This window comes from Phallusia mammillata, chromosome 8, assembly GCF_965637545.1.
Source record: "Phallusia mammillata chromosome 8, kaPhaMamm4.hap1.1, whole genome shotgun sequence".
NCBI lineage: Eukaryota > Metazoa > Chordata > Ascidiacea > Phlebobranchia > Ascidiidae > Phallusia > Phallusia mammillata.
The window spans coordinates 463,340-490,775 of NC_137259.1; the positions used below are offsets into that span (position 1 = coordinate 463,340).

At 40.2% G+C, this 27,436-nt stretch overlaps 3 protein-coding genes across 4 annotated transcripts in view; 1 reads left to right on the top strand and 2 right to left on the bottom strand.

The window, feature by feature from the left end:
• Positions 1 to 56: 56 nt before the first annotated feature.
• LOC145204043 (transmembrane protein 143-like) lies at positions 57 to 4,730 on the top strand. Its single transcript, XM_080076451.1, has 8 exons — positions 57 to 294; positions 432 to 609; positions 1,039 to 1,364; positions 1,449 to 1,552; positions 1,684 to 1,800; positions 2,191 to 2,346; positions 2,889 to 3,070; positions 3,493 to 4,730. Exons 1-8 carry the CDS (start codon positions 226 to 228, stop codon positions 3,729 to 3,731), a joined length of 1,371 nt encoding a protein of 456 aa, XP_079932577.1. The 5' UTR covers positions 57 to 225; the 3' UTR covers positions 3,732 to 4,730.
• A 31-nt stretch (positions 4,731 to 4,761) lies between these two features.
• Positions 4,762 to 27,436, bottom strand: part of LOC145204038 (uncharacterized) — a 46,524-nt gene continuing 23,849 nt past the window's right edge. Inside the window, exons 5-17 of one of the 2 annotated variants that reach the window (XM_080076445.1) lie at positions 23,259 to 23,457; positions 20,511 to 22,788; positions 19,965 to 20,144; positions 19,604 to 19,786; positions 18,908 to 19,134; positions 18,335 to 18,414; positions 10,120 to 10,279; positions 9,315 to 9,495; positions 8,685 to 8,753; positions 7,720 to 7,855; positions 6,940 to 7,401; positions 6,286 to 6,434; positions 4,762 to 5,558 (exon numbers count right to left, since the gene is read on the bottom strand). In XM_080076445.1, the coding sequence (XP_079932571.1) occupies positions 5,463 to 5,558; positions 6,286 to 6,434; positions 6,940 to 7,401; positions 7,720 to 7,855; positions 8,685 to 8,753; positions 9,315 to 9,495; positions 10,120 to 10,279; positions 18,335 to 18,414; positions 18,908 to 19,134; positions 19,604 to 19,786; positions 19,965 to 20,144; positions 20,511 to 22,788; positions 23,259 to 23,457 (4,400 nt within the window). In that variant the 3' untranslated portion in view covers positions 4,762 to 5,462. The remainder of the gene's footprint in view (positions 5,559 to 6,285; positions 6,435 to 6,939; positions 7,402 to 7,719; positions 7,856 to 8,684; positions 8,754 to 9,314; positions 9,496 to 10,119; positions 10,280 to 18,334; positions 18,415 to 18,907; positions 19,135 to 19,603; positions 19,787 to 19,964; positions 20,145 to 20,510; positions 22,789 to 23,258; positions 23,458 to 27,436) is intronic. The other variant, XM_080076446.1, reaches the window with a different exon arrangement.
• On the bottom strand, positions 10,868 to 18,328 carry LOC145204045 (uncharacterized). The gene is made up of 2 exons (XM_080076452.1): positions 12,693 to 18,328; positions 10,868 to 12,344 (listed from the first exon to the last, which is right to left on the bottom strand). The coding sequence occupies exons 1-2, from the start codon at positions 12,881 to 12,883 to the stop codon at positions 11,354 to 11,356; spliced, it is 1,182 nt and encodes a 393-aa protein (XP_079932578.1). The 5' UTR covers positions 12,884 to 18,328; the 3' UTR covers positions 10,868 to 11,353.

Consider the following 27,436-nt stretch of genomic DNA (forward strand, 5'->3'; position numbering starts at 1 on the left):
GCTCGGTGATTGTACTTTTGCGTTTTCAGTCAAGCGTGACAAAACAACATAGAAATATTATTAATTTGTTTACGTTTTTGTGTTGACGAGTTGACCTCTGTATGTAATTCGGGATACGCCGGGTGGGGTCTCTTTTGTGCGAATTAGTAGGTTGGCAATGAACTGAAATCTGTAGTATGTGTGAGTTGTAAATGAACAGTTAAACACACAAGTTGGTTGTAGGAAATGCTCGTTGCAAATTTTCGACGCGGAATCCGGAGGCACTTATATGTTGATTTTAAACAACCACAAACTGTAAGTGTTGTTTTATTATTGTTCAACTTCCAAATGTTTTTTACATTAGTAGTTTATATAGTTGCATTCTGTGAGTACATGGGTGCCTTGTTGTTGCCCTTGTGTGTTATTTAAAAACTTGTGTTTTATTTTTTCAGTCATTTGTTGTAAGTTTTAAACCTGGCACCAAAGTGAGATTTTTATCATGGAAATCATCCAACCCACCAAATCAAGATGTGAGCAGAGCAAAACTGGATCCACTTGCAATTAGAAGATCAGAACTTATACACAAATTATGTGGAAGTTATTTATGTCATCACCCAAAATCATCAGCAGGTTGGTGGTTGTAACATGACTTGGTATATTCATTGTTACTGATTTCTGGCATGATACAGACTGTTAAATTCAACCCAATTTGATTGGCCGAAACCGTATCTTTATTAAATATAACTGAAAAGTTGGTAAATTGTTTACAGCCACAACCAGTGGTGAGATTCAAATTTTTTGTCAGCAAATTTTTGTCTATCACAAAAGTCATATTTTTCAACCGGTTTTGTTACAAAAAAGTCCTTAGACAGTAACCAGTATTGCTAATCGGTTCGCTGATCTCATAAAATTTCGTGAGGCGGTTCGAAAGAATCGGCGCGAGGGGCTGAATCCCACTACAGGTTACAAGCAACTAATTATGAGACAATATTTAAACCAGCCTTTGGACAAATTTAAAACCTGTTCCTGTAATGAACCTATCAGTAACTTTCTTTACAGGTGCCACGCAAACTTGGCCAAAAACATTTATTGCAGCATGTCATATTCTTGAAAGTTACATGCTACTTCACCACCACAAGACGGCAAAGAGTTTGATGTTCAAATTCCGCTGCATTGACCCAGACCGAGCTGAACGTTGCGTCAGTGTGAACTATGACACAAAAGAAAAGTTACCTGCGGCAAAAATGTCGGAATCAAGTTTACTTGAGGAAGTTACATTTATGACCCAGTTTGCATTTTTCCTCAACCAAGCTGGTTATCAGGAAATTCCTTGGCATATTGTCAAGGAATGCCTCAAGAAGCGACATAAATATGGAAATATTGAAGTGAGGAATTAAATTAAGTTTTAAACACTCATATCTTGGGTCATCAAATATTTTACGGCCATATTGTTTGAAATGTTCTTGCAGGTTGAAGTGAATCACAAAGATTATGCATTTTTGAGATTTTGGGTTTATGGAAAAAAGAAAGTCACATTTGAAGCTGGAGAATTCCAATCAAAAAATGACACTGGGTTTGTAAAATAAATTTTATGTCTGTTTGGTGGTAAAGTTCCTAATTATTAAAAAATGTTTGGTCTGTTTACAAGAATATTATTTTAATTTGTGCACTTTTAAGCTTAATTTTTATTTCTTACCTTGTCAGAATGCTATATGAGCGTGTGATTGTTGGAGCGAGAAACAAATTCTCAAACAACATGATTTTAAAAGGTTTTAAAGATATTCCTGAAGACCATTTTGAATCTCTTTTACCAGAAGCAAAGTGAGTTCTTATTTAAAAAATGTTATTGATTTATTGATGTTTATCTGTGATAACGGTTCAGTTAAGTGACAGGCAAAGTGCATGTTTATAGAGCTCTTCTGGCAAATGTATTTTTACTCAGACTGTACAGGTCGCCTTCATCAGGGTAAATAACATTGAATGTGTGTAGTACAGTGGACGTCGAAACGTCGAAATAAAAATACAATTGCAACAAGTGCTCTATAAGATTGACATTATGCCTGGCAGCAATAGCTTATATAAAGTGCATGTTGTTGTTGTATTTTAAAAACATTGGAATAGGTATGTACCTATGTTTACATAAAAATATTAAATGTTAGACTCTGTTAGTCAAGATGTTACATAAATGACTTCACTTATTTGGTAACACAGAGTTCAGATTCCTCGATGGAGGAAATGGATTTTAAACGTCTCGCTAACTTCAACATTTCTCATCGCTTTCTTCAATGTGTGGATGACTTTGATGACAAATCTGAAACTCGACTTTATTTGGGTGTTTTTATGTTTTGTTGGATTTATTGCTGTCAGGTAAAGCCTTGTAGATTTTTTGTACAAATTAGAAATATTATTTTTCGTAAATTCCAGTCCCTTGCCATGGGTGTCAGATTATATTCACATTATTAAACTGTTGCTGCCAGGCATATTGTATCAACAAATTGTTAGCTCTTCCAGCAGTCTTTATTATAATATGCTAACGTTTCGATGTCCAATACGAGACACCTTCATCATGGTAATGACATAAATTGAAAACACAAAGTTGTTACAAGGCAAAAAGGGATATTCACATTAGTTCAGGTCATAGAATTACTTGGGTTATTGCTTACCAACTACTGCAATCATTTTTTTGCTGTCAGACTTTAATTAAAAAGCAGATCATTGGTTTATTGCCACAATATGTATTAAATAAGCTGCATGATGGTTTGTTAACATCTGTCATTTCCTGTCAGTTTGGTTTTCCTTCTAAATTGGTGTTACATTGAACAGACCAAATTTTACCAGTATGTAATTTGCACCAACCTACATACAGACATTCTGTTTCTTTTGTCTGATATAAAAAAGTTATTTTGTAGGTCATTTGCCATGTACAAAAACCAGAGAAAAAGTTACATCTTGGAATGGAAGAACATGCTTTACTATAAAAGCACTGCTAACAATGCAGGTCTGGTGATGGACACTGTGAACAGATCACTTGAAAGGTCGCTCAAAGAAGTTTTGATTGTGTACGGAACTGCTCTCAGTCTGGCTAAATCAGGTAAGAAAAATTAGGCACTCCTACTTTGAGTGGACAAGATGTAGTGGTTTGTCCTTAGTTGTGATGGCCATAAGATGTCGTGAGGCATTTAACCTGTTACTTCCCACAAACTGGAGTGTCATAATGTTGCCACACTAGCCTGTACAGCCAATGTCTTGTCACCAGCTGCCATCATGAGATCTCTGGGTCAAAACGGTGTGAACTGTTGGAAACCCTTCATTGTGATTTCAAGTGTGTATTACATTTTAATCAGCAAAATAAAACTAATCATCCAAGGTACTTGTTTTCAGCCAGGTGCACAGATTAGTTTTTTTAAAAGATGATTATACTTTTATTGATTTTTTCACGATGTGTATTTATCCACATTGGTTTCATCACAATTTCTGTTTATAAACATACCTAACCACTCCTCACATTTCCAGGAGATTACATCACAGAGGCTGAGATTACAAGCGCTGCTCGACACTGGTTGATGGCGCTCAACGATGAACATACTGAGGATTTTAAGTTTTCTCCGACTGCTGCATTCAGCTTACTACAGCGGCTTGGAATATTAACTCGTGTTGCTGGGCAAGAGAATGTGTTTGGATACAAAGTATTACCACCGGATGTTGCTGCTGAGCATCTTGCTCGGGAAGTGCAAGCGATTTCTGTGGAGTGAAGTCCGTATTGTGTGCATGAAAATAGCCAGATATCACAAAATGAATGAGATGATACAAATCACGTGCATGAAAGAGTTTATTCGCTCAAACATTATTGCAATTTTTATTATTATGAAGTTTTACAGCAATTCCTAACAACACAAAGACATTGTAAGCAGTGGTGGGATTCAAACTTTTGTCACCTGGTTCTATCACAAAAGTCATATTTTTCAGCCGGTTCTGTTACAAAAAGTCCATTGACAGTTACCAGTAATGCTAACCAGTTTGCTAATCTCATAAAATTTCGTGAGACGGTTCTATAGAACCGGCTGAATCCCACCACTGGTTGTAAGGCATAAGCTTTAGTGAAGTTTTTGCTGTCATACATTATAGCAGTGGTTCTCAAACTTTTTTGACCGCGAGCCAAATCTGAGCTTTATGAACATCTTGCGACCCAAGCCTCAAACAACAAAAATGTATTTTTTATTTTGTATGAATAGTTATCATCCTTAAACGCAAACTGTTACTTTCCAAGTTCAGTTTCGTATAATTAACCCCCTATCACTCCCCGTGCTAACGTGTTACAATCGCCGTGTGCGTAATAGAAAATTGGAAGGCTATAGTCTGTATGCTATAATGATTGGGTCATTTTGCTGCATAGCGTTGTCGAGTGAGGCTGTATTTGGCTACGGTGCTTTTAAAACTCTCAGAAAACCACTTACTTATGCTGCAATACTCCAAGGTTACTAAGATAAAGCCACATAAAATGCCTATGATACAATAATTCAGTCATGACTGAGAATTGAAAATACTTGAAAATCGAAATGAAAAAAGTTCGTTTGGCAGAATTGAATCATCACAGCGCGACCCATACTTTGAGAACCACTGCATTACAACAATCTGCCTACCACTGTAAAGTTATGCAACTTATTTCTTGTGCTTGCTGTTCTACTTTACACTGTGATTGTATGGAGGGGTTGTATTTTGCTTCCTACACAGAATAAATTGAAACATCTGAATATGTCATCCTGTATATACTCAGCTTAGGTATTTTGTGGCAAAGTATTTATTGTGGCATCAGCATTGCAAGTGGCAAAGCACATAATAGCGAAGTTTAAACAGTAATAACGATTTTCACACACACACAAATATTTGTATGAAGACAGTGCATGTGACGAACTGGAAGCAAGTTACTGCGAGCGAAGGCAACTTAATAAAATGCAAAGTACCGGTTAAAAGTGGAGACTTAAAATCTCCAAAATCGACATTGGGAAGCGAAAATAATGGTTCGAAGTGACGCAATAAGGGCACTTATGACGTCACTACTATTCTTGGAACGTACATTCCAAATCATTAAAACAAAGAACAGCGTGTTTTTGAAACTTCAAGCAAAGTAGATTATCAACTAAGTTATTGCAACAAACCCTTCGAATTCTCCCGAAATATTTCGAGCCCAATACAACAACACAACTTTTCAACTTTGACCTTGACCTGTCCTCTACTAAACATCTTCCACGCTTCGCTGCACACACTTTTACACCACATGACAATAGTCTCAAACCAGCCGCATTTTCCGTCTCTAACCCTTGAACAACTTTAGCGCCACAAGCGGACAAAACTTGGGTCCAGCCCTACAGGGAAATCATATAATTTGTGTCAACTTGAAGTACGTATCACAATTCTCAACAAAAGCTCGTTCCCATGACACAGCGTCACGTGGTCGTCACGTGAGCAGCGCTGATTGGTCGGTTCTAGACGTCGGACGACTTGGCTTGCATGTTTGTGACTTGGTAGGACGGAATTGACGAAGTTTTGTGTTTTGGGTTTGGGACGTGTTTCTTCTCAACCTAAAATGCAACAAACTTGTAAAAACTAATTTTATTTTAGGATATTTCAGGGATCTTTATTTAAATGGATCCCCGCTATTTAAAAGCATCAAGCTAATAGATCGGCCGATCTCTCGTCAACAGCTGCACTGATGAGACCTTATAGGTCGAAACAGTGTGCACTGTCTGCAGCTTATTAACCCCGCTATGTTTTAGGCCTAACCTTGCAAACAAGAAACATTAGCGTAAACCAGTCGCAATGTTAAGATCTGCCACCACTTTTAATTACAACGCCATTTAAATATATTTTATTCAAAATCTTTGCTTTTACAGACATCGTCCTGAATCAACGTGCGCTCAACACAGGCGGTTCAAGTTACGGAACAACCATAGTAAACTGAAGCTGATTTAAGTGTACTGAAAGCTTCTATATGTTATTTAAATCAGCCACTAGTGGTTGGCAACCACCGGGCCGCAGGCCAGTACCGGTCAGCAAGGAGTTCGTTACCGGCCCATATAGTTTTCAGGTTTGATTCTTTAAAACATTTTGCCCATGTATCCCGGAGATGGTAAATTAATTTATACTATTTAATTGCTGTTTTTTGAAGGCCGGTTTGCGAAAAAAATTAGTTCCAAAAATGTACCGCCGTACAAAAAAGGTTGCCGACCACCGATTTAAATCACAGGAATGTGACTTAAGCTACAGTGGTTCGGTATTTGTATGTTATGATCATATCTACGAACTGACCATCCTCTGTTTGCGCTGCAGCATCTGAAGTTTCGAATATTGCTCTTTCAATCTCTGACTCTTCTCAGCTTGAGCGGATTGATGTTGTTGCTCCATGTAACGATGACGTTCGTCGTCTGACGTGTCGTACGCTGATTGGACCACTTCATCTGAACATTTAAAATAAGATTTCTTGAATCAGTTAAGTCAAGGATTGCAAACTGTAAAGCCACAGCAGGAATTTGAAATACAGATCCGATTTAAACTCGCGAGTACACTACAAAGCACAACACAAACAAAACATGAAATAGACAAATAACTATATCAGTTTGAAATATATATTGGTATCTGCGTGTTAAATTGTAAACCTCGGTCAATCTGGACCCGTTTGGATCAAAATAATTGTCCGGATAAAGCGAATATCCGGATTAACCGATGTCGATTAGTTAAAGCTTTACTATATTACAAATCATTTGTACCTCAAGTTTTGTCCGGATAAAGCGAAGATCCGGATTAACCGATGTCGATTAGTTAAAGCTTTACTATATTACAAATCATTTGTATCTCAAGTTTTGTCCGAATTAAGTGAAGATCCGGTTTAGCCGAATCCGGATTAACCGAGGTGTACTGTATATAATATATTTACATCATATCAAACTCTTGGATTGAACTTACTCATAAAGTGACGTGGAGTTGTTGGTCTCGCAGCCCAGTGTTGGGGGGTGACCGACCTTGACCTTTCAACCATGTGTAGGGGGGTGTGACGACCCCCTTGTTGACCCCCGTACCCGTCCTGCACCCTCGCGTAATTGCTATGGGAACGGCCCAGGGGCTGTCCCGGCCCTGCGTAACCTCGCTGTGACCTCTGCGAGGGGTCAACATATCGGGGTAGCGACCCCACGTGGGAGTTTGGGCGGCGTTGGTCCGGGGAAGGGTCTGAACTCGTGTAACCCCCGTCAGGGGAAATCACCACGTAGTTGTCGCCACCAGGGGCGCTGTTGGGAAGAGCGAGATTTGACGGAGGCGGTGGAAGAACGGAAGTGGGGTTGGGGGCGGGTTTTGGGGCATTGTGGGGGTAAGTTGCCTCCACTGGCGGAGGGGGAGGGGGCAGCGACTCTAAGGAACTTGAATCGGAATCTGAAAGTAAAATAAAAAGAATTATTGAAAAAGCAAAATTAGATCTGTGAGCCGACTTCACTTTGGTTCCCAAGCAGTTGCTTGGCAATAGTGAGCCAGTTTTCTCTACACTAGCCAATACGGCCTATCTCTCGGCGCCAGTTGCACTGATGAGACCTTATAGGTTGAAACAGTGTGAACTGTCTGAAGCTTATCCATGCTTTTAGAAAATTAGATCTGTTTGTAGAGTGACTTATCGCGATTCATCATAAAAATGCCTTTAGTTATGTTTTAAGTTAAAGCAAAACATCAAACAAACACAAGAAATGAGAATCTTACTCGTTAAATTGCTCTCCTGTTTGGTCTCTGTGACATCACGGTGCTTATAGAGGTCAAGCAAGGTCTTATGACGTCGTTGCTCGTTTTGTGAGATGTAATCGGTTCGGTTCAAAGCGCGTTCAGCGATTTCCAACGACTGAAAAATTTTGGAAATTAGATTGGTTAATATTTTTTTACCGAATGTATTTTTAATCTTATTTACAACACTCAATTCTGCTGCGTTATTGGGAACAGATGATAATGTTTGGTTTTGTGTTAACGACTTCCACACAAATGCCCACCGCAAAAATGTTATAATCCGTATTAAAACTGTCTCAATAGAATTTTTTGAGAAGCAGTAAAATTTATGGTTGATTGACCAGATTAGAAACAGGGTTAACATTCGCACAAACAGATGTTAGATGTTTCAAAACAAAGACATAAAAGCTATTCAAGGACACACAAAAAATTCAAGGACAAGACGACGAATCACCCCAATATTATGCAACGGTTATTTAAAACGTTCATGCAATCACCAAAAAGTTTTTAGGAAGTCAGTAATGCCACCACATAAATATAAGATTAACCTGACTAAAAAAACCACTGTTTGTATTCATAGCAACCACACAAGTTTGTCAGAACACATAAGAATCAAATTTACAGAGCTCTTCTGGCAAATGTAATTTTATTCCGACATTTCGACGTCCTATACAGGTCGCCTTTATCAGGGTAAATAACACTGAATGCGCGTAGGCGACCTGTATAGGACGTCGAAACGTCGGAATAAAATACATTTGCCAGAAGAGCTCTGTAAATTTGATATAATGCCTGACAGCAATAGCTTATTTACACAAGAATATTTCGGTTAAAAATCGAATCTGCGTGCAGAGCAAACAACACAAGATCGAATCGCACATTTCACATGCAGCAGAAGTTAGAGAGAGGGAGGAAGGTTAGTTGGAAAGTCGACCCGCGCAAAAAATCACCTTCTCGAATTTTTTCGCGTCATACTCGCGGATGAATTTCCGGCGCCGATTCCAGCTAATCTCGGCATCCTGAACACGTGACAAGGTCACTTAAGGTCAAAGTGCGCCCGTGCGCCCACAGGCGGTTAATAGAAATATAAATTTTCGGCCACTGGGTAAAAGGGTGAGAATGGAAATAAGATATTGTTTCAAAATCGAGGTTAAGAAATTTATTTGGACAGAAAAGAAACGAGCCAAGTTTCCAGTTTTCAAATACTTGTGATTTTGCTCAAATACAATCTTGAAGTGATGTTTTTTTCAACCACGAGTTTTAACACGTGAATCGAAAAATACATGACACTAAACGCCATTAATTGCAAAGTTTTTTTTTAAACATTTACTTGATTATTGCTGTAAAGTGCATCAAAGCTATTGACTTTCAACAGTTAACCATGACAAAGTATTAGAATTGAAAGCAAAATTCTGTAAGAAACTTTATCCGTCTCAAGTAATTCAAAAACGTACTTCACTTTCATTGCTTGTTTTTGGGCCGAAACGAATTTTACAAAATTCAAACTTGAGAATTATTGAGGGGATTCCCCTACCGCCCCACATTTATCAACATATGACGCAAGCAGGGTATTCACCCACCTTGATACTCTCCATGCGTCGCGCGTTGTCAACTCGAACCCTCCTGACGTCATCAAACACTCTCGCGTGTTGCATTGTGGGATCGTCGTAGCCTGGGTTCCGGTTCATTAGAGGGTTGGGGGTCGTGGGGCGCAACTGCGGGACCGGAGTTTTACTGCGGGCTTCCTGAACTGTCGCCAACCTGACAAAAGATTAACATGAGTTTTAAAGCTTGTTTCACATCCGTCACTGTTTGCCGAACTTTCAGATGAAAATTAAAAGTATAGCACTTGTCGAAACGTCGTTATGTTTTACACAAATAAACTGGCTCTGATTTTGTTGCTCAAATTATTCAAAACCGTGAATAGTGTACCTAAAAATTAAACGTGTTTTCAGATTCCGAATAACTTTTATACGGGTTTACAGTATGCTTACAGAACCAAGTAAAAGATCGCTACTAAAAAAGGTATTTGTGCCAATCAAAAAAAAAGTCTGTTCGTTAGAAGTGAACTGCGCAATCAATATTAACGTATGTTCACCCAAAATTCGCGGGAATTATTTCTTATACAGCTCATGTTAACTTAAGGAATTACTTAAAGGAAAGGAATTTAGTTTAAGTTTTACATGTGGTTTGTAAATAGACACTTTAAGCCAGGAATATAACCTGTGAAGTTGATAAAAGGCCCAACTTTCAATGATCTTTGTGTGGTTTAGCATCTCCTATGTAGTCTTTTGGGGAGGATTGAGAATGTTTGAATTGTTAAGTGAGGAATTCGCGGAAAAAAGTTTGGGAGTTGTTGATTTAGTAAAATATTTTATCAATTACTTCTTGAGAGTGAAGAGGGTCGCAGTCAATTGTTTGCATCTCTTCAGCTGCTCATCCAGGCGTGTCGGTTCCGCCTCATTGAACTTCTCTTCAGCGTAGATTACCTCGCTCTCTGCCGCCGCCACGTGGCGCAGTTCCTCGCACAAATTCGGGAACAAGCCTGAAAAAACAAACAATGACATTGCAGGTTGCTTCACTGCTTCGAACACGGAACTTGCACAAATTGTGATTAAGGATAAAACCAAGTTTATAGAGCTCTTTTGGCAAATGTATTTTTATTCCGACGTTTCGACGTTTTATACAGGCCGCCTTCATATGGGACGTCGAAACGTCGGAATAAAAATTCATTTGCCAGAAGAGCTCTATAAACTTAATATTATGCCTGGCAGCAATAACTTATATAAGGATAAAAAAATGGAAAAACTATTTACAATAGCTGAAACATATACAAAAGTTTTTTAGCGAAATTGAACTCTAGTTATTAATAAAAAGTTTATTGATGCTTTTGAATTCTTCAATAAAACTTGTCATAAACTGCAGACAGTTCACACTGTTTCGACCAATAAAGTATAATCAGTGCAGCTGGTGACGAGAGATGGACACCAGGTCGAAACAGTGTGTACAGCTTGTCATGTATTGGTTCGATGCTTTCATAAACTTAATACTGCTTTCGTAATTCCAAACATCTAAAAAAAAATTGTACTGCCATAGAAATCTTACCTTTCTGATTCGGATTGTGACGTCACAATTTTAGTCGACCTCGTAATATTTTATTGCGAGCGAGAAGAAACGAAACAACAGCAGTAAATGATTGGATGTTAGGTAAAACGCGTATATTGCTGGTAGGGAGAGTTTACGGGAAAATCAATGAAAGTGTTTGCAATACAGACCGTAAACCGGATTTGCTACTAATCAAGATATCGGCTGATCCCATGTCTGTTGTAGGGGAAAGTGCAATAAGGTTCAAGCTATATTGCTCATGTTGTCGTTGTGCTTGCAATGTTTGTTAAAACTATTTGTTACTTCCATTAACTTGGCTATTTTTTGGTGCAGAAATAAAATTGCTAGTTTCAGTAAAAAAATTTTTATCTGTTTGACACCAAAATAATCACATTGTAACTACAAAAATCTTGTCGTTTGTGTTTTAAATATAAATATGACACATTGTTCCACTGCACCAAACACATTAACATTTAAATCGCTGCAATCGTCAAAAAACACACAAAATAATCCGCTACGATTCGGCATTATTAAGCGACAACTTCAACTGGTCCTCAAACATTTCAAGGGAATTCCCCCCGACACTGAGCTGGTCCGGATTAGGAAGACACGAAGCGCGTCGAACAAACTCGCGGTGCTGGGATTCCTCCTCCTCCGTCATGACGTCATCAACACTGACGTCATCATCACTAACGTCACTGACGCTGGAGTTGCTGAGACTTTGCAACCTTGCGACGACAGCCGGGCTTATATCGCATTTAGTGGGCGAAACTGAAATCTTGCGCTGACATTTCGCTTGCCATTCCCAGTAGGATTGCTGGAATTGCGACGCGAGCGAAAGTTTCAAGGCTTCGGCTTTATCCCGGCGCGCAAACAACAATGCGCGGCACGTGAGGGCGTCGCGACCCCGCGAAGTGAGCAAAAATATCCGAGGTCGAACTGGCAATGTTACGCAGTAAGCAATGTCGTGAAGAAGCACCTTATCCGGGGATGCCCCTGTTGTGTGACTGTCCAGCGGTCCATTGAATGTGTGACTTCTCTGCCGGGGAAAAACATCGAACACGTTGTTGCAATGCTCCCCCGGGCTCATCTCGCTATCTGCAAGGTGATGGTGATTATTGTTGAACTCTCCCCTACTTTTCGTCAACACGCTGAAATCGTCAACTGACGTCATCCGCTGCTGGTAATAGGGCGTGTCAAAAATTGTGGTAGCAGGGGGCGGAGACAACGGTGAAAAATTGTCGCTGTTTGTCCGGCTTGATGAAACGCTGTTCTGTTTGCGGAGAAATCCTGGTGATCCGGGCGGGGGAGTAAAGAGACCGTGTTTCGATTTCTGCTTCACCAACACTGGGGAAGGGGGTTGGTACGAAATCTCTAGAGATTTTGACCCGATTTTCACTGTCGCTTTGGTCAACGACTTTTCCGACGTATTTTTCTCAAGGTCAAGCGCAAATTGGTAACAATCTTCAGGTTTCAAAGTGTAAACTGTTCGCTCGCCCAAAAATCTGCAAGAAAAAACCCCTAAATGAAATACAAGTGCCAAATCACATTACATATAGGCCATTTTGAAGGAACACACTTAAAATTTATTAAATATACAATAGTTTGACAAGACGGCAATGAGCATGTTGCCTGTCAGGCGCCCAAGTACTGCCCAATCTGTTAGTTCTCAGTGTTAAACATATAAACGCGTTTGATACCAGTATAAAAATGGGTAATGGAATCAGAAAACTACCTTGTATTATACATTCAAGAAGTAGATGCTCCGGTTGATGTATTAGCTAATGTAAACACACAGCAGTGCGGTATCAAGGTCATAATTAAATCCGCGTCTCGTACATCACCATAATTACCTGCAATAAAACTCATCCTTATTGTTGGTTCGTTGTTTCACCGGCGACCTTGGTCCGCTGCTCGGCGAATCAAATCCATTTCCTTTCGTCGTTTCCACATTTTCTGCAGATAATCCCAATCTTCTACGCAATGATTTGGGGGTTCCCCTTAACCTGTTCAGAAACGACTGCTTTTCCCGCGTCGACGTCATAATATGTACGCTCACAGGCTCGTTCAAAGGCAGTGTTATTTTATATTACCCAACTGCGTAAATATAAGAGCCTTCAAAACACACAGAATATTCACATTTGATTTCAATGACTGTTGTCCAAACTAAACAACAATTGTTTGATGCTGAAATAACATTGTTTTGCTTTGATCACAATTCGACTCTCGAGCTACGTACAAACTATATCCTGTTTGAAATTGTGATGTCACAATTGATTCAGTAAAAGCGTTGGTTGAGTAGAAATCTAAAGTTCCTCAGTGTCATGTTATTTCGTCATAATTTGAGCTCAATTCAAACATATTACCACAATATTTCACATTATGCTGTAACCTTGATAAACTGACTCGAACCGAAAAAGGAAACTGTCAGAAAATGCGGACTGGAAGTGGATTTACGTCACCATTATAACCGCAAACGATTGTTCGGGGGCGACCTCACAACGACAGTGTGTGTTCTGCAACGCAGTATTGAGCGAAAGTGAACCCTTAAATTCTGTAATACAAACATCAGCTGAATATATTTAGCAAGTATTACGATTCTTGTTCACATTATGCGTTATTTGATTTATTTGTTTGTAGAAAATAAATTTTGTTTTTTTCAAGACTTTACACTTGTGTCATAAAACCATTTATGTCTAAAGTTTTAAGTGTTCTTTCTGTCAACAACTTATCTTAAACATAATTCTAAAGCTTGAAACTGATCACCAGTATTGCAACAACGTTCCTTACCCAGCACAACACCTCATTTAAAGTTGCTTAACTGTACACAACCTTCCAGCTATGCTGCTTGCTATGCAAATCGCTTCCCCTGTATATTGTTTCACCAGCCTTCTTATCTCCAATCTTGCTGACGCGAGGATTAATCTTCGTGGACTTTAAGCCGAACTTTGGTTATTGGCGGAATTCCACAGGGGGCTACGTAAAAGTGCTGACAGGAATCCATCAAAGTTTCCTTGTTGATTATTTTAATTGCTTCACTGGATGAGCAAACTAATTAACATAATCTTTGCATGCTCGAACGCCTAAACTTCTTAACTCATGCCTGTCAACGTCAGCACTTTTGTTGGCTGCTACGTAACGAAACTTGGTGAATGATATTTTACATTGAAGCATTGTTACAATTTTAAACTTGCTTCTTCAGTACAGTATAGTCATTTCTGCGTGTATTCTTGTTATTTGCAATTTATTTATTTTTGATTCGTTCATAGTTTGTCTAGTTTCAATTTCCAGCTAATTGTGGTGTCTATTTCTAAAGTCATTGCTGTATTAAGTTATGCCTTTAACCGTATCAAGGTTCGTATACCAAGCTCTGCATTTAACCGTTCAACCGTAATATTTAACCTTAGAGCTGACTGAATTAAAGTTCCTGCTTGACACGACCTGCAACTAAGCAACCGACAATTCGGTCAAACCTGCTACGAGGAAGTTACTGCTTCTACTTGATATAACACAACACTAATCGAACTTTGTGCAGGGGACATACAGTCTACACGTGTATAACACGACCGACGCATTCTCATACTGAAGCACTATCGACTTTTTGTTTCAAGTACTTGAATTAGCCTCATTGAAGCAACTCAAAGCTTCTGCGGTTATCTGCTTTGTTGTGTTTGCATGGGAAGGAACATTTCCTGTATTAAACCCACGCAATATTTCGACTCGCTTAAATACTGACAAGCATCGAAACAGATTATGGTGAAATACTTTAACAAAATAACCAATGTAACTTATCTTAAGAAGCAAGCAACAGTCACTGGAAATATAAAGTACACAACAACTTTTGTAAAAAAATTAGAATATATTTCCTATTCTACTGCACAGCGACGCTGTTTGGTGACAGGTCTAGTATTTACAAGAGTACAAACAGACTAAAAGCTGGCAGCTAGCGGTTCACCACCTCACATTACTGTGGCTTTGTATTGCTGGGCAGCATCAGACTGCACATATTCCAACCACTATGTTTACTTTGTATGAAGCTGACTGGATGAAGATTTACTGATGGGAAATGTAGTGCCTGGCACCAAACCTTCGGTCTTGTAATTCACTAAACTCCAACGCACAACGCAGACTGAACCAACAAAGACAGATTAAACATCCTGTCCAAATCAAGTTGAAATTTGTCAACCAAACTTCATAATAAATGCGCCTCATTTTCAAATCGACAAGTTAATGTTTTTCTAAACCGTTAAACCACTTTTAACTGCAGTTCATATGTTTGTCAAATGATGAAAGTTTTTTTACTGAGCAGAATAAAATAGCCGTCAGCCTTCTATTTGGAACTTTTTTCTACATGCACAGATTTCAAAGCTGAAATTCAACCTTTGTTTCTCGTTTACCCCTTGACATGTTTTTGAAGATTAGTTTCACTCTCAAGCTTCTCACAAAACTAAATCTGTAGAGCTAAAACCCGTACCAGCCTAAATTTACCCAAACACATGCAGGAATTTACTTTTTAGACGTAAATTTACTCCGGGTTCAGAACTCTGCTGTATATGGGAAAAAAGATTTTGTTCTGTCCTCATCTGTAGGGTTCCGCGTGACTGCTTTTCAACCAGGGAACAAATGTCGTCCCGTGCACCTTATTACGTCATACAACAATGCTTATGGAATGTGAAACAATGGGTTTGGTCGGGCGTCGACATTTCACTACAGGTCACGCGGAAAGTTGGGAATTTTGTTTTGCGCAAACCGAAACAACCAGCAATTACGATGAGATTGTTGTTACAGCTGTCCAGGCGTTGTTGCTTTTGTAAACGAAAATTTTCATTTTGTGGATTTAAACGACAGAATAGGAAAACTACGTTTTTATGACGTTTGAAAGGATAAGTGACAAACATTTTTGTCCCCAAAATATCGACAGTTTAAGTCTCATCACTAAAAAGTTTCGTGTCCAACTACGAATTTCAAAAATTTCTCGTATCTGGTCTATCTCGTTCAAATAACTTTTGCTGAATTAGTTAAGAAGCCCAAAAAACATCTTGAACCCCTAATCTGCAAGAATGGCGTTTAAAAGGTATGGGACATACAAAATATTTCTAAATACAAGAACTGTTTGAAAGCTTCACTAACTATAAAACGTTTTTATGAAACAACAAGAATTAAACTAAGGTACATCTTGCACGGTTAAATCTGAGCTAAAAATTAGAGCCGGTATTTGTGTATAAAACATAACCACGTTTCGTCAAGTGCTATTGTCATCGTCAGGTCGTCAGAACACCAAGGCATAAACTTTCTCGTATCTGGCCTAACTCGTTGGTATAAATATTGCTGAATTAGTTAAGAAGCCAAAAAAATCTTAAACCCCTAATACAAAGCTGCAAGAACTTCTTGTCTGGCAATCGATCTGCTAACGTCGCTTAAAATAGCTGCGGAGCGTTTTTCGTCAACAGCAAGTCGCATCCAACATTACCAAGCTGGTCACTACGCCTTTGAAACCCAACAATCACTGATTGTGATGAGACAACGATGAATTATTGAACATGCAAAAGTCGAAAACACTGATTGTTATGCACTGTGATGTCACAGAGCTGTATTATCCAGCACAATTACAATGTACGGGTCAAATGCGTATATTGCGGCGTGCGTATGATCATGACCTTCAAGAGGTCGGCGTTTTGCGTCTCAAGGTTAAATGTAGGTCGGTGGATAAATTGCTAAAATTAATTGCGAGTTGTACGGACTGTAACATATAACAAAACATGGCATTTAGTTAAACTGTTCTATAACACTAACGATTAGGTCAGTGGTTCTTAACCTTTTTTCCTTGCTGCACCCCTTTCCAATCACCAACCAATTTTCGCACCCGCTGGGTGTTTGTATGTATATATAATAGACCTAACCAACCTTCATGATTCAGTCTTCCCGCACCCCCAAGGAATAGTTCTCGCACCCCTTGGGGGTGCGTGCACCCCTGGTTAAGAACCCCTGGATTAGGTTATAAACAAATACCTAAATATCTCAATATCATAAAAATCCTGTACTCTACACTCTATAGCAGGGGCGGGCAACTTCTCCAGTCGGCGGGCCTGATATGGGAAAATGAAGTACTTGGCGGGCCGGATTCCTGAATCGATACATTAATCGCGTATTTATCCAGTGATTTAAAACGGATTTTTGACCACCTAAACCAGGGGTGGGGAACCTTTTCGTTTATAAAAGCTACCTAACGATTTATCGACACTCGTGTAGGCCGCATAGACTATTTCCCAGGCCAAGGGCAGTGATGTTCAAACTTTTTGACTTACACAATGGTCGTTTTGCTATTTCCTCGTAGTTTGTAGGACTTACGGTCCCAGCTAATTAAAATTCCTCACTACATTTTCATCTTCACTACAACATTCAGGATTTATTTAACCTAGAAATTGCTGAACCTGGAGTTTTTGGTAGTCCCAACTATGGAAATCGCTTTATGTACCACTATGGGACCACATGGGTCTTGTTTGAAAACCGCTGCCCTGGAACTAAACAAAAAATAATCTGCAATAAAGTCAAAAATACGTTTCTGTCTATTTTTTTCAGCGCCTGGTGCAGTCGGTTATATCAACATCTTAAAAATGTATTTTGCCATCGAAGGCCGCACTTAGTGCCCTGAAAGGCCGCATGTGGCCTTTAGGCCGCAGGTTCCCCACCCCTGAACTAGGCTATACGTGTGGAAACAAAGAAAACCGTTAAAGTAGGACACACACAAGGTTGGTAGTTATGTCGTAACAATGGACGTATGGTGCAATGGTAACAACGGCGGGAAATTTTTTTGCTATTGGGGAGCGTTACTGTGCGTTACAACTGTAATTTGACGTAGTAAGCAAGTAATGGGGGATTGCGGCAGACTGTGGCCGCGGGCCACATTATCATGTAAGACCGGAAACTGTCCGCGGGCCGTATGTTGCCCACCCCTGCTCTATAGCAAAGTTACTGAAGATCTAATATTGTATTTTAGAAACTATTGTTGTTTTGTTCCACAACAGAATCAACCGACCTACGCAACGCGGTTAGTCATCGCAATTGTTACGTCATAATGCCGTTTTGCGAATCTCGCGCCAAACCATTGTCGACGTCATAGTTTTAAGCAATTGTACAATTATGATCTCGCATTGTTTACGCAAAACAAGAGCATTTAATATCATAATAGAGCAACAAGGTAATTGGGTGAAAGGTTGCAATACCGTAACATTTGTTTTTAAAGGTTTGCAGTAAACTGAAAAACTAACAAAAACAATGAGATTTATCTGCTGCCAACTTAAATGCGGCCATTTGTATAATATAGCTTTAAACGTACATATTATTTTGAGAATAATTTTGAATATATTTTCAAGAGTGATGCAATTACCATAACTTCCTGCTTTAACTAAAAGCCAATTTTGCATACATTTGTATATTTATTCCCCACAAACCCAAAACAACATCACATGTTGTGAAAAAATTCAACCCCACCAACCTTTAAGTTGAGCAATCGTCCGTCCAGCTTGACTCAGCTGCAACACGAGCGCTTCAACTTCACGCGCATTCACGCGGCATCTACGGACACAAAGTATGAGGTTAGCTGGCTTGCTGTCAATTCTATTTACCTTTGGAGAGTGTAGTTTTTTTTAACCCAATAACATTTCGAAATCGTGTGGCAATATTTCTGATTGAGTCGTGACTAAACCAAAGCGGCTTTGCATGGTCTTTTGAAACGTTTAAAGTTGCAAATCAAATCGATGTATTGAGGGCACATCTGAAACATTTGAACAGTTAAGTGCATTGGAATAACGACTCAATTAAAGTTATTGCTACCAGGGGAGCAATAAACGCAGTCAGGTTTCCAATTGACATCAATATCTCCGTTGGAAAATGTGCTTTCAGGAAAAAAAACATATATATGCCTTACACAAATAATTACAAGTTGTTGCTGCCAGAATAACATCTGGTACATTTCCTCTAAAAAATGTTTTTTTAGGCAAATGATATCAAATACCTCAAGATACATATTAGGTTAAACGAGTCAACTTATTCACACCACAACACCAACCTGCGTTCCACAACTTCATTCCTCAATTCTTCCACAGCCGCCTCTACATCTGACAGTTGCTTCTCAGTTTTGGTGGCTGTCATCCCGTAACTCTGTCGATCCTGATCCAATCTCAACCTCCTTGCTCTCAGAGGACGATGAGCTGCTCCCGCTGTGGTGGAGATGAACTGAGCAAGATCACGTGTTTTCTCGTTCACCAGCTCCTGCATGTGTTCCATGTTCGCTCGCTGCGTGGAAAACATTAGAACGGGAGTCAGTGGAAATATTTGAAAGTTTTAGAAAACACTAATTTGGGCAAAAACAGCGTAAACATTTTTTCGTTTCGTGTTTTCTAAGAAAAGGCATACTGTGAAACGTTTTACTGCAAAACACACGCCAAATTCTTAAATAGTTTCAATAGTTTTAACCCTGTTCATTAAGTAAGTCTAATACCGATACAATTGTGAACATAAATAGGACTGAAAGCTAATTACCACCAACTTTCAGGCCCATAATACAAGCAAAAAAACGTGACTGTATTTTGTGTTTTACCCAAACTGCCACAAAAAACGTTTTTTGTTGCAGAACGAATTTAATTAAACAGAATTTTATGATCATTTTGTAAAAATTTTATCATGTAATATGCATTTCATCAATTCAAGTTACTGAAATACAAAGTCAAGAAGTCACAAACAATGCCCACAAGCAAAACCCCACCTGAATTCGTTTCAGATCCACAAGTTGTTGTTTCAAACCATGAGCCGTATCTCTCAGCTTTAGCAACTGATTCTTCATTTCCTCTTGTGTTATAGCGCCAATTAGTGGTGGTTGTTTCTCACCGATGTCGTCCACTTGCGGCGCTGCGTCATCTTGAAACGGCACAGGAGATCGGTGGTCGGTCTGTGGTCACAAACTTCACTGTTAACTTTGTTCACAGCATGAAGAGGCGTCATATTTGTTTACGTGACGTCATATTTCGTTGAGGGTGACGTCATATTATGTTAGCGTGACGTCATACTTTGTTAGAGTGAGAAAAATAGAGTTATTTTTGAAACAATTGCTTTTTGTGCCAACTCACACTTGTTATGATGGATTCGACCATTCCAGTGAGACTTGCAAGTTGCCTTTCCATTAAGATCACTCGCTTCTTCGTTGTGTCGTCAGAAGCAGGACGCTGTGGTGGTTCGGACGGCAAACTATCCGATCCGGTAGGGTTACTCAGCGGTAGTGACGTCACATTTGGCAATAAAGCCGCATGCTAATAAAGAGAGTTGTTAATTAGAGAGATAGCTTTTGTTGTCTATTTCTATTTTATATATTCCACAACCTATTTACCAATTTACTATACACAACATTTGATCTACTCACATGATTGTTTTTTGTAAACACTGGAATAAAAGTTACGCCATAAAAATGTTCTGGTTATTTTTGGATTCTTAAGGACAAACTATTAGAAAGCATGAAACTACATTTCAAACGTTTTGTTAAAAGTTTTTGTAAATCCTTGTATTGTCATATTTTTAGAAAAGTAGTAAAAACAAAACAGTTTAAAATGCTTCCAATCCTCAGGGAATGGGGAAAGGGACATAAATATTAGTTTTAACCGATTGTATAAGATACATACCTCATTGCTGCCACCTTGTGATTGATCACCATCCAATTCACCCATTGGGTGGCGCTCTTGCGTCAAAGCACTCCGCAGTTCATTGGGAGTAATTGGCCGCGCTAGGGGGGCACTCGACTCGCAGCACTCATAATACGGGGGTGTATCAGGGTTAAACGAGTCACCTGACACGTGTGATGACGTCATTCTGCCGGTTTGAAAGTAGCTAGGTCCCGAATCGTGAGTGACGTCAGACATGACAGCCTCCTTTGACGTCATAGCTGGCATGGGGGTGGGGCAGGTGGGCGGGGCAACAATCTCGGTACCTCCTCGGGCTACATCGGCCACCACTGGGCGGCGTAGTGGGCTCCACTCCTCCTTATGCGGGATTTCGTGTCTCTCCTGCTTCGACACAGGGGACGAGAATTGCTCGTAGCGCTGCACGTGACCTTGATGAGCTCTGTCATTGGTGGAGAGCACAGGAGTTGATGCGCTTATACTTTGTATCGCAGCGGCAACAGCAGACTGATAAGTGGAAGGTCTGGGTGAAAACGCCGGTTTCTCATCAAACGGGGTTGAAGGTCGATCTCGCCAAGGTCGCACTTCGCTGACGTCACGATCGTTTGCGTCACACGACAGAGATTGTTCGAAGGTGGTGCTGACGTCAGAGTGACGTAATCCGTTGCTATAGGTGCTGATGCCGTTTGCGTCACAAACTGTTACGTCATCTTGGAAGGAGACTTTCTTGGTTTTAAGGGAAGGTGTGTTGGAGAGATTGCTGCAGGCGGAGTCGGATAATATCGAGCTGGATGAAGTGCTTTTCACTAAACTCCCATTCTTCAACACACCTGTCAGTGCTGGGGCGTGGTTGCTACGCGACACCTGCTCTCTGCTGTCATCTTCTGACTGAACAGAACTCGTCGTTGATTCCACGTCGGGGGGTTTCCCTGCCGCGTCAAACCTGCGCGTTACGTCACCGGCCTGACGTGCGTTGTTGCTTAGCAACGTGGAGAGAAGGTCGGTTTTGGGGAGGGCTGGTTTGCGGGTTGACAGGGGTGAGAGTTTATGCTGGGCGGGGACGGCTGGGGTTGGGGCCTGAGATGGTGTTCGACGCTCCTCACTCTGCGAACGAACTTTTGCCGAACTCCTCCCACTCGATCTGCTCCCGACCAACCTCTTGAATCCGAACAATCCCTTCTTGCTCTTCACCTTCGTCTCATCCGATATCTCGTCGGTCGATGACGTCACACTCGGCTCGAGTGTTTCGTTGTCGGAAGATGAGCGCACGGTTTCGCGCTTGGGACTCGGTTTTGGCGCCACCGCGGGTTTCGACGTCACTTCCGGCTTGTTGCCATTGTTACGCGTGACGTCATTTACATCGGGGACTTGAGGAATGCTGAATGGTTTGAGCTGTTGACCTCTAAACGACCTTCCACCCCTGCAGTAGCCCGCTGACCCCCCCGTTCCGTTGATGGTCGCGCGACGTTCGGGGGAGGAGGCCCGCTTCGTGATAGATTGCGCCATCGGTTGGTTTGTTGCGTCAGAAAGGGCGGGATCGCGTTTGGAAGGGAGACGCGATATTTGTGAGGGCGACTTCACACCCGACGTTCGCGGTTTTGAAGCTGCAATCCTCGTGTGTTGATCGTATGTCGGTGTTTTCGGTCGAGCCGGGTTGGAAGGTTTCGGCAAAACCTGTGGACTCCTGATCGTCTTCTTCTCATCCGCTGTCGGCATGGCAACCACGGGAGGAGGGGGAGGGAGTCCGTCATCTTGCAGCACCGGCGCATCGTTTGACTCGGATCCGCTGCGAATATACGAGAACCCCTTCTGCGGAATACTCCCTCCTCCCAACCCGTTCCCGCTTAGAGTCCCGTTCGGTGAAGCTGTCAGATTATCACTCGATTCCAACACGGTGGGTTTGGCCGACCTGGGAGGCGGTGACGGTGCTTTCCCGCGCGGTACTTTCCCCCCATCATTATTCTTCCCATTCATAAATCGACCTCCGTTCTTATCTGCCGAGCCTGGTGGTTTGATAGCAGAAGGCTGACATTGTCTTATCTGGGATTTGACTGGCGCTTTAAGTCCGCTCTTTTGCTGGTTTTTCTGGTTCCTTTCTACAACCGATATTTCTTCTGTAGCTTGTCTGCTGTTGTTGTTCTTGTTGTAATGACCCGTTGTTGTGTTGCTGTTCGGGGAGTTCCCCTTTGATTGGGGGCTGGCGGGCTTCTTGGACCCCGGAAGGGGAATTCCCGATAACCCAGTGGGTCTGGCTCGTATTACCGACCGATCCTTGATGCGACTGTAAAGTAAAGTAAAAACTTCACATAAAGACAAGAAACTATTCGTTAAACTTTCAAGAGGCCTGATTTATCTATTTTACAGTCCTGGATTCAGTTTTACTGTATTATACAGCAATGATTTTAGAAGGTTTCCTAATTTTACACCAATTACTATTTTTTTCTGCCATCAACAGTGTTTATAACGCTAGTTTTAGTGTCACATCGTGATTAAACTTGAAATGCAAGATACATATGTGTTAAATTGTACAAAAACTCTAACCCTTTTCGTTTATGGTACACCAATGATAGTATAAGGGTCCGCAGTTTTAAAATTATTTTTTTCTGTCATACATAGTGGCCAAAGCGTCAGCATTAATGGTACGTCGTTTCGGTGGTAAAAATTGAGATATTTATTAAAAGTTTAACAAAAATAGAAACGAAAATTTTACTCCACACATAGTTTATGACCCCACCAATCCCTATCATTCACCTGACGTTCTCAATCTCTTCGTAAGTTCCAGTTTTCTTGTGTTTGAGCAGAAGTGAGTGTCTCTGCGCCTCCAACATCGGCATAGTGAGAAGTCCTGGATATGCTTGCACAAATAGAGCGCGGATCGTGTCAAGGCTCGTCAGTTCGTTGGGTAAAATTGCGACCCGATTTTCACCGCTGAATTCCAGATATATAAGTCCTGTGGTGGTACACAGTCATGGTTGGGCCATGGGCAGTTGTACGGCAGGTTATGGACTATTTTAAACCAAGTTTTCTAATGCTGTTCATATAATTTCAAACTGGTTAGGATTACAGATACAAAACTGTAAGTTAATAAGGCCCTGGTATTAAATTTCAAATAAGGGATAAAAAATCAGTAATCTGTTTACAAAAGCCGTAAAACTGAGTCCGCATATGTAAAATATTTTGCCATCCTTCAGCAAAAAACAAAACGAATCTTTTCTAATACGCGAGACACTTAAAAACGCGATGATTAATTTGTCTGCATGTCACGCCTTGTCAACACAGAAGCTTCACTATCAAGAGCGAATTTTCACCACAATATGAAAGTATTATGTCATATCAGACTACAGGAATCAGCCTCTGTAAAAGGGTGGTGACCGACGGATCTGTCTTCAAATATCAAAATATGCTCAAAACCAGTTGCAGACGATCAGCGTTCACAATATTTGTAATCTACTAACTCCAAATCAACCTTCCAAAACATATTAAGTTTAGTTTGCATCATTTCACAACACAACGACCACTGGACATTCCATCGCGACAGAGTGACTCAACCATCGGATGTGCATTAAACCAACACACTCCAACCACTCGACTGCCCATCTCATGTTACAACTACTTATGTATGGAGCCTACACTGAAGTTCGTCATACACAGGGCGCACCTAGTGTCAGGTTTCAATTGTTAAGCCTTCCAGATGAAGTCACGCAATGCGAGGTGCGTTCACACGCGACAAAATAACCGGTTTCAAGTAAAGGAATTTCGAGGGATTTTTCTATTAGCCGCAACTCGCTGTAGCGAACTACAAATATGTGACTGCAAAGCTTTGTGCTCGGTGCAAAAAAACGAACCAAAAACTTTGTGTTTCTATATTCAGTAATTTATTCCAATTATCAGCAAGCGGCGATGAACACGCTTTCTGATCAATGGACAGATATCGCAAATTCAAAGCACTTTAAGTAGCAAAAATTCAATCTAAATTCTAAAAAAAAATCTAAAAACAACAACAACAAGTTTTCACTTAACATTATAAATAGACACTGATGATGTATTTCAACCTCTTCTAAATTTGAAACACTTAAACCGCCAACCACCACAGAAATGTCGGATGCCTGAAGCGATTAAAATTCGAAGTAGAATCAAAACCACAGCAGGAACGGAGTCAATAACCTGACTAAATATTCTACTCTGCCACGTTTTCAACTTATGTTTATGTTTTCACCGACAAACCGGCATCAAGTGAGCAATTCTGACCCAAACATCAAACACTGAAGTGAATTTGTCGGTTTCTTTGTTCCGGTTTCATGTTACACTTGTTCCTGCGCCAATTTACAACGATAACAATCTCTAACGACTTCAAACTGACTCTGCAACTTTCACCTAAAGTTCCCAGTAGCGAGACACAGAGTAGCTGAATCTGCACTACAGGCAAACCAGACAGGGACTTAAAATGTTAAATGACTAATATTACGGCCCAAATAGACGTGAAAAGCGACATGCTTTATATTTTAAACGTTTCGGCAAATGCTCATGCCATCATCACTGAAATGGGGGGCCACATCAGTTACATCCCATCTAGTTTAGTTAGGTTTAGCTACAAAAACACTTACAGCTTGTATGGGAAAACCTGATTCCAGCTTTGAACTGATGTTTTTAAAATGCCTGCAACAAGATGTATTTCATATGTTCAAGCCCACCTGTCAGTGTTGTGCTTTGATCAACCTGAGCAGTATTTATTTAAAAAGCGAAACTAAACCTTGAAGACGTATTACTAAGGCTGAACAAAAACATCAATTCAAACTTTAAACATAAAACAAAAATGTTTCCCTGTTAAACTAAATCCGTTGAATTGATCAATAGATTAAGCCGCGACAAACTTGTATGTTGACTGATAGCAAAGTCTGTAAACAAATATTGACACAAGATTAAGCACTTGACCTAAAAACAACAAGACAAACAACACACTCATTGATGTACTACAGCAACCTTGGTCAAGTTCAAAGTCATTTACCAGTTGTGGTAGAGTTGAGACACAGAGACAATAAATAACATGAGTTAATTTGGATTGTCCGCGACCCCAGGGCAGATCTCGAGACAGTTTCAATAATAACTTCGCTATTGTAAGATGTCGGGCGCAGATAATAGCAGGTTGTAACTGAACAAGTTGTTGCAGTGGTGAACACAAGGTTTTACTGATGGTGATCGATTCAAGTTTACTGTCTCAACGTGAAGTTCGCTGCGTAATGATGTATGAGGTAATAATTACAGACACGCTGATAAATGTTGTTTGGTTTACACAACAGCTCAAGTATTGTATCGTTGATATTAACTTGTAGCGCCAATTTATCTTGTCAAGATGGTATCACGATTAATCACGATCACCATGAGACAAAAAGGTGAATATCACATGATAGAAGAAAGGTTCTAAATTTAGTACAACATTTGCACTCAGTTATGTAATAAGGGTTAAGCTTTTGCCAACATATGTCACAGAAAAATGGAAATTTACATGATACAAAAAATATTTTTAGATTACTTGGTCTTAAAATTTCCCTAATTCAAAACAGGGAAATTATTTAAAATTTTTCAAATACACGATCGCCATCAGAAAACACATTAAAGAAGTGTTGCCCAATCAGAAAAAATAATCCATTGTTCGTGCCCTGATATCTTAACACAGGTATATCCATGACACCCAACAACAGCACGAGTGCCCAGGTTGAATCAAACTTAGCACTTCACATCAAGCTGACAAACCCGGTCATTACGAGTTTTGCGATTCGAACGTTGTCACGCATTTAAGTTGTGCTTGACAACACCCTCATTGTCACAACGATTGGCGAAGTAACCCAACCCCACACGACAGCTGAAGTGGGAATTTAAACGACAACTAATCCTGTAGTTGTCAATCTATAGAGGGTGGGGTAAATCTTGGGTTAGGGATGAAATCCTGAAACTTAAGGTGGATGGGAGAAAAGCACTTCGTGTCCATATTTGGGCAAAAGTCGCAATGGTCCGGGTGAATTGAAACCCTATTAAAGCCATGTATAGTTGTGTAAGTTTAAAAGAATAAAACAACAAAATTTTGAAGAACAGCATACACGGACTTATCAAATATTATCAAATATGCATAACTCTTTCGAACACTTTGCAAAATATTTCCAGTTTACAACTTATCTCACGAATGTGGCAGTACAATTACAAACACATTCACTACCTTCGCATGAACAAAATATCTCATTTAAAAACTTATCGACGAAGCAAAAAACAAAGATCGTAAAAAAGTGGCTTGAAGTTAACATCCCCAAAAAATATTTCGCGAGAATTTGGCGAAATCCCGTGCGAGAAAAAATCATAAAACACGACCGGAAGTTACGCTGGATTGTTTTCCACGAAAGTAAGTCGGACCGGAAACAGACGAATTCCGAGTTTTGCACGCGAGCATTCGTCACAATCACCTTTATGACGTTGGAACTTGATAACACGCAAAACACATTAGTTGCTTTCACTCGGTGTGATAAGGAAGTTACAAGTCGACTCGGCACGAGACAAGTGTTTACCCCAAACATCAGGAAAGTTTAGTTTGGACACAGTAAGACATGTTGCCGGGGTTATTGCGTGACTTCGAGCTGCGTGAGGCGACAGTCAGGCTCTCAACATGACCACACAAAAAACGAGTCGTCCCTGGAGGTTTTGGTTCTCTCGCTATATAAGCTTGTGGTGCATTTGAACAAGCCATTGTTAGCACTCAGTTTATATTGACAGTAAACATGGACATGAAAACTTGCTTGGTAAAACATATAACTGCCACCTTAAGTATTATACAGCAGTGGTCGGCAACCGCTGGCCCGCGAGGAGTTCGTTACTGGGCCGTATACTTTTTTTATGTTAAATTTTTTAAAACATTTTGCCCATGTATCCCGGGTATGACAAAC

What these genes read in the sequence shown, in the direction of transcription:
- LOC145204045 (XM_080076452.1), bottom strand. Translation starts at nt 12,883, where the DNA reads ATGACGTCGACGCGGGAAAAGCAGTCGTTTCTGAACAGGTTAAGGGGA. An exon ending in AAGGATGAGTTTTATTGCAG is followed by an intron (nt 12,345 to 12,692) that starts GTAATTATGGTG and finishes TTTTTCTTGCAG; the next exon opens with ATTTTTGGGCGAGCGAACAG.
- LOC145204043 (XM_080076451.1), top strand. Translation starts at nt 226, where the DNA reads ATGCTCGTTGCAAATTTTCGACGCGGAATCCGGAGGCACTTATATGTT. An exon ending in TCACCCAAAATCATCAGCAG is followed by an intron (nt 610 to 1,038) that starts GTTGGTGGTTGT and finishes CTTTCTTTACAG; the next exon opens with GTGCCACGCAAACTTGGCCA. An exon ending in TCTCAGTCTGGCTAAATCAG is followed by an intron (nt 3,071 to 3,492) that starts GTAAGAAAAATT and finishes TCACATTTCCAG; the next exon opens with GAGATTACATCACAGAGGCT.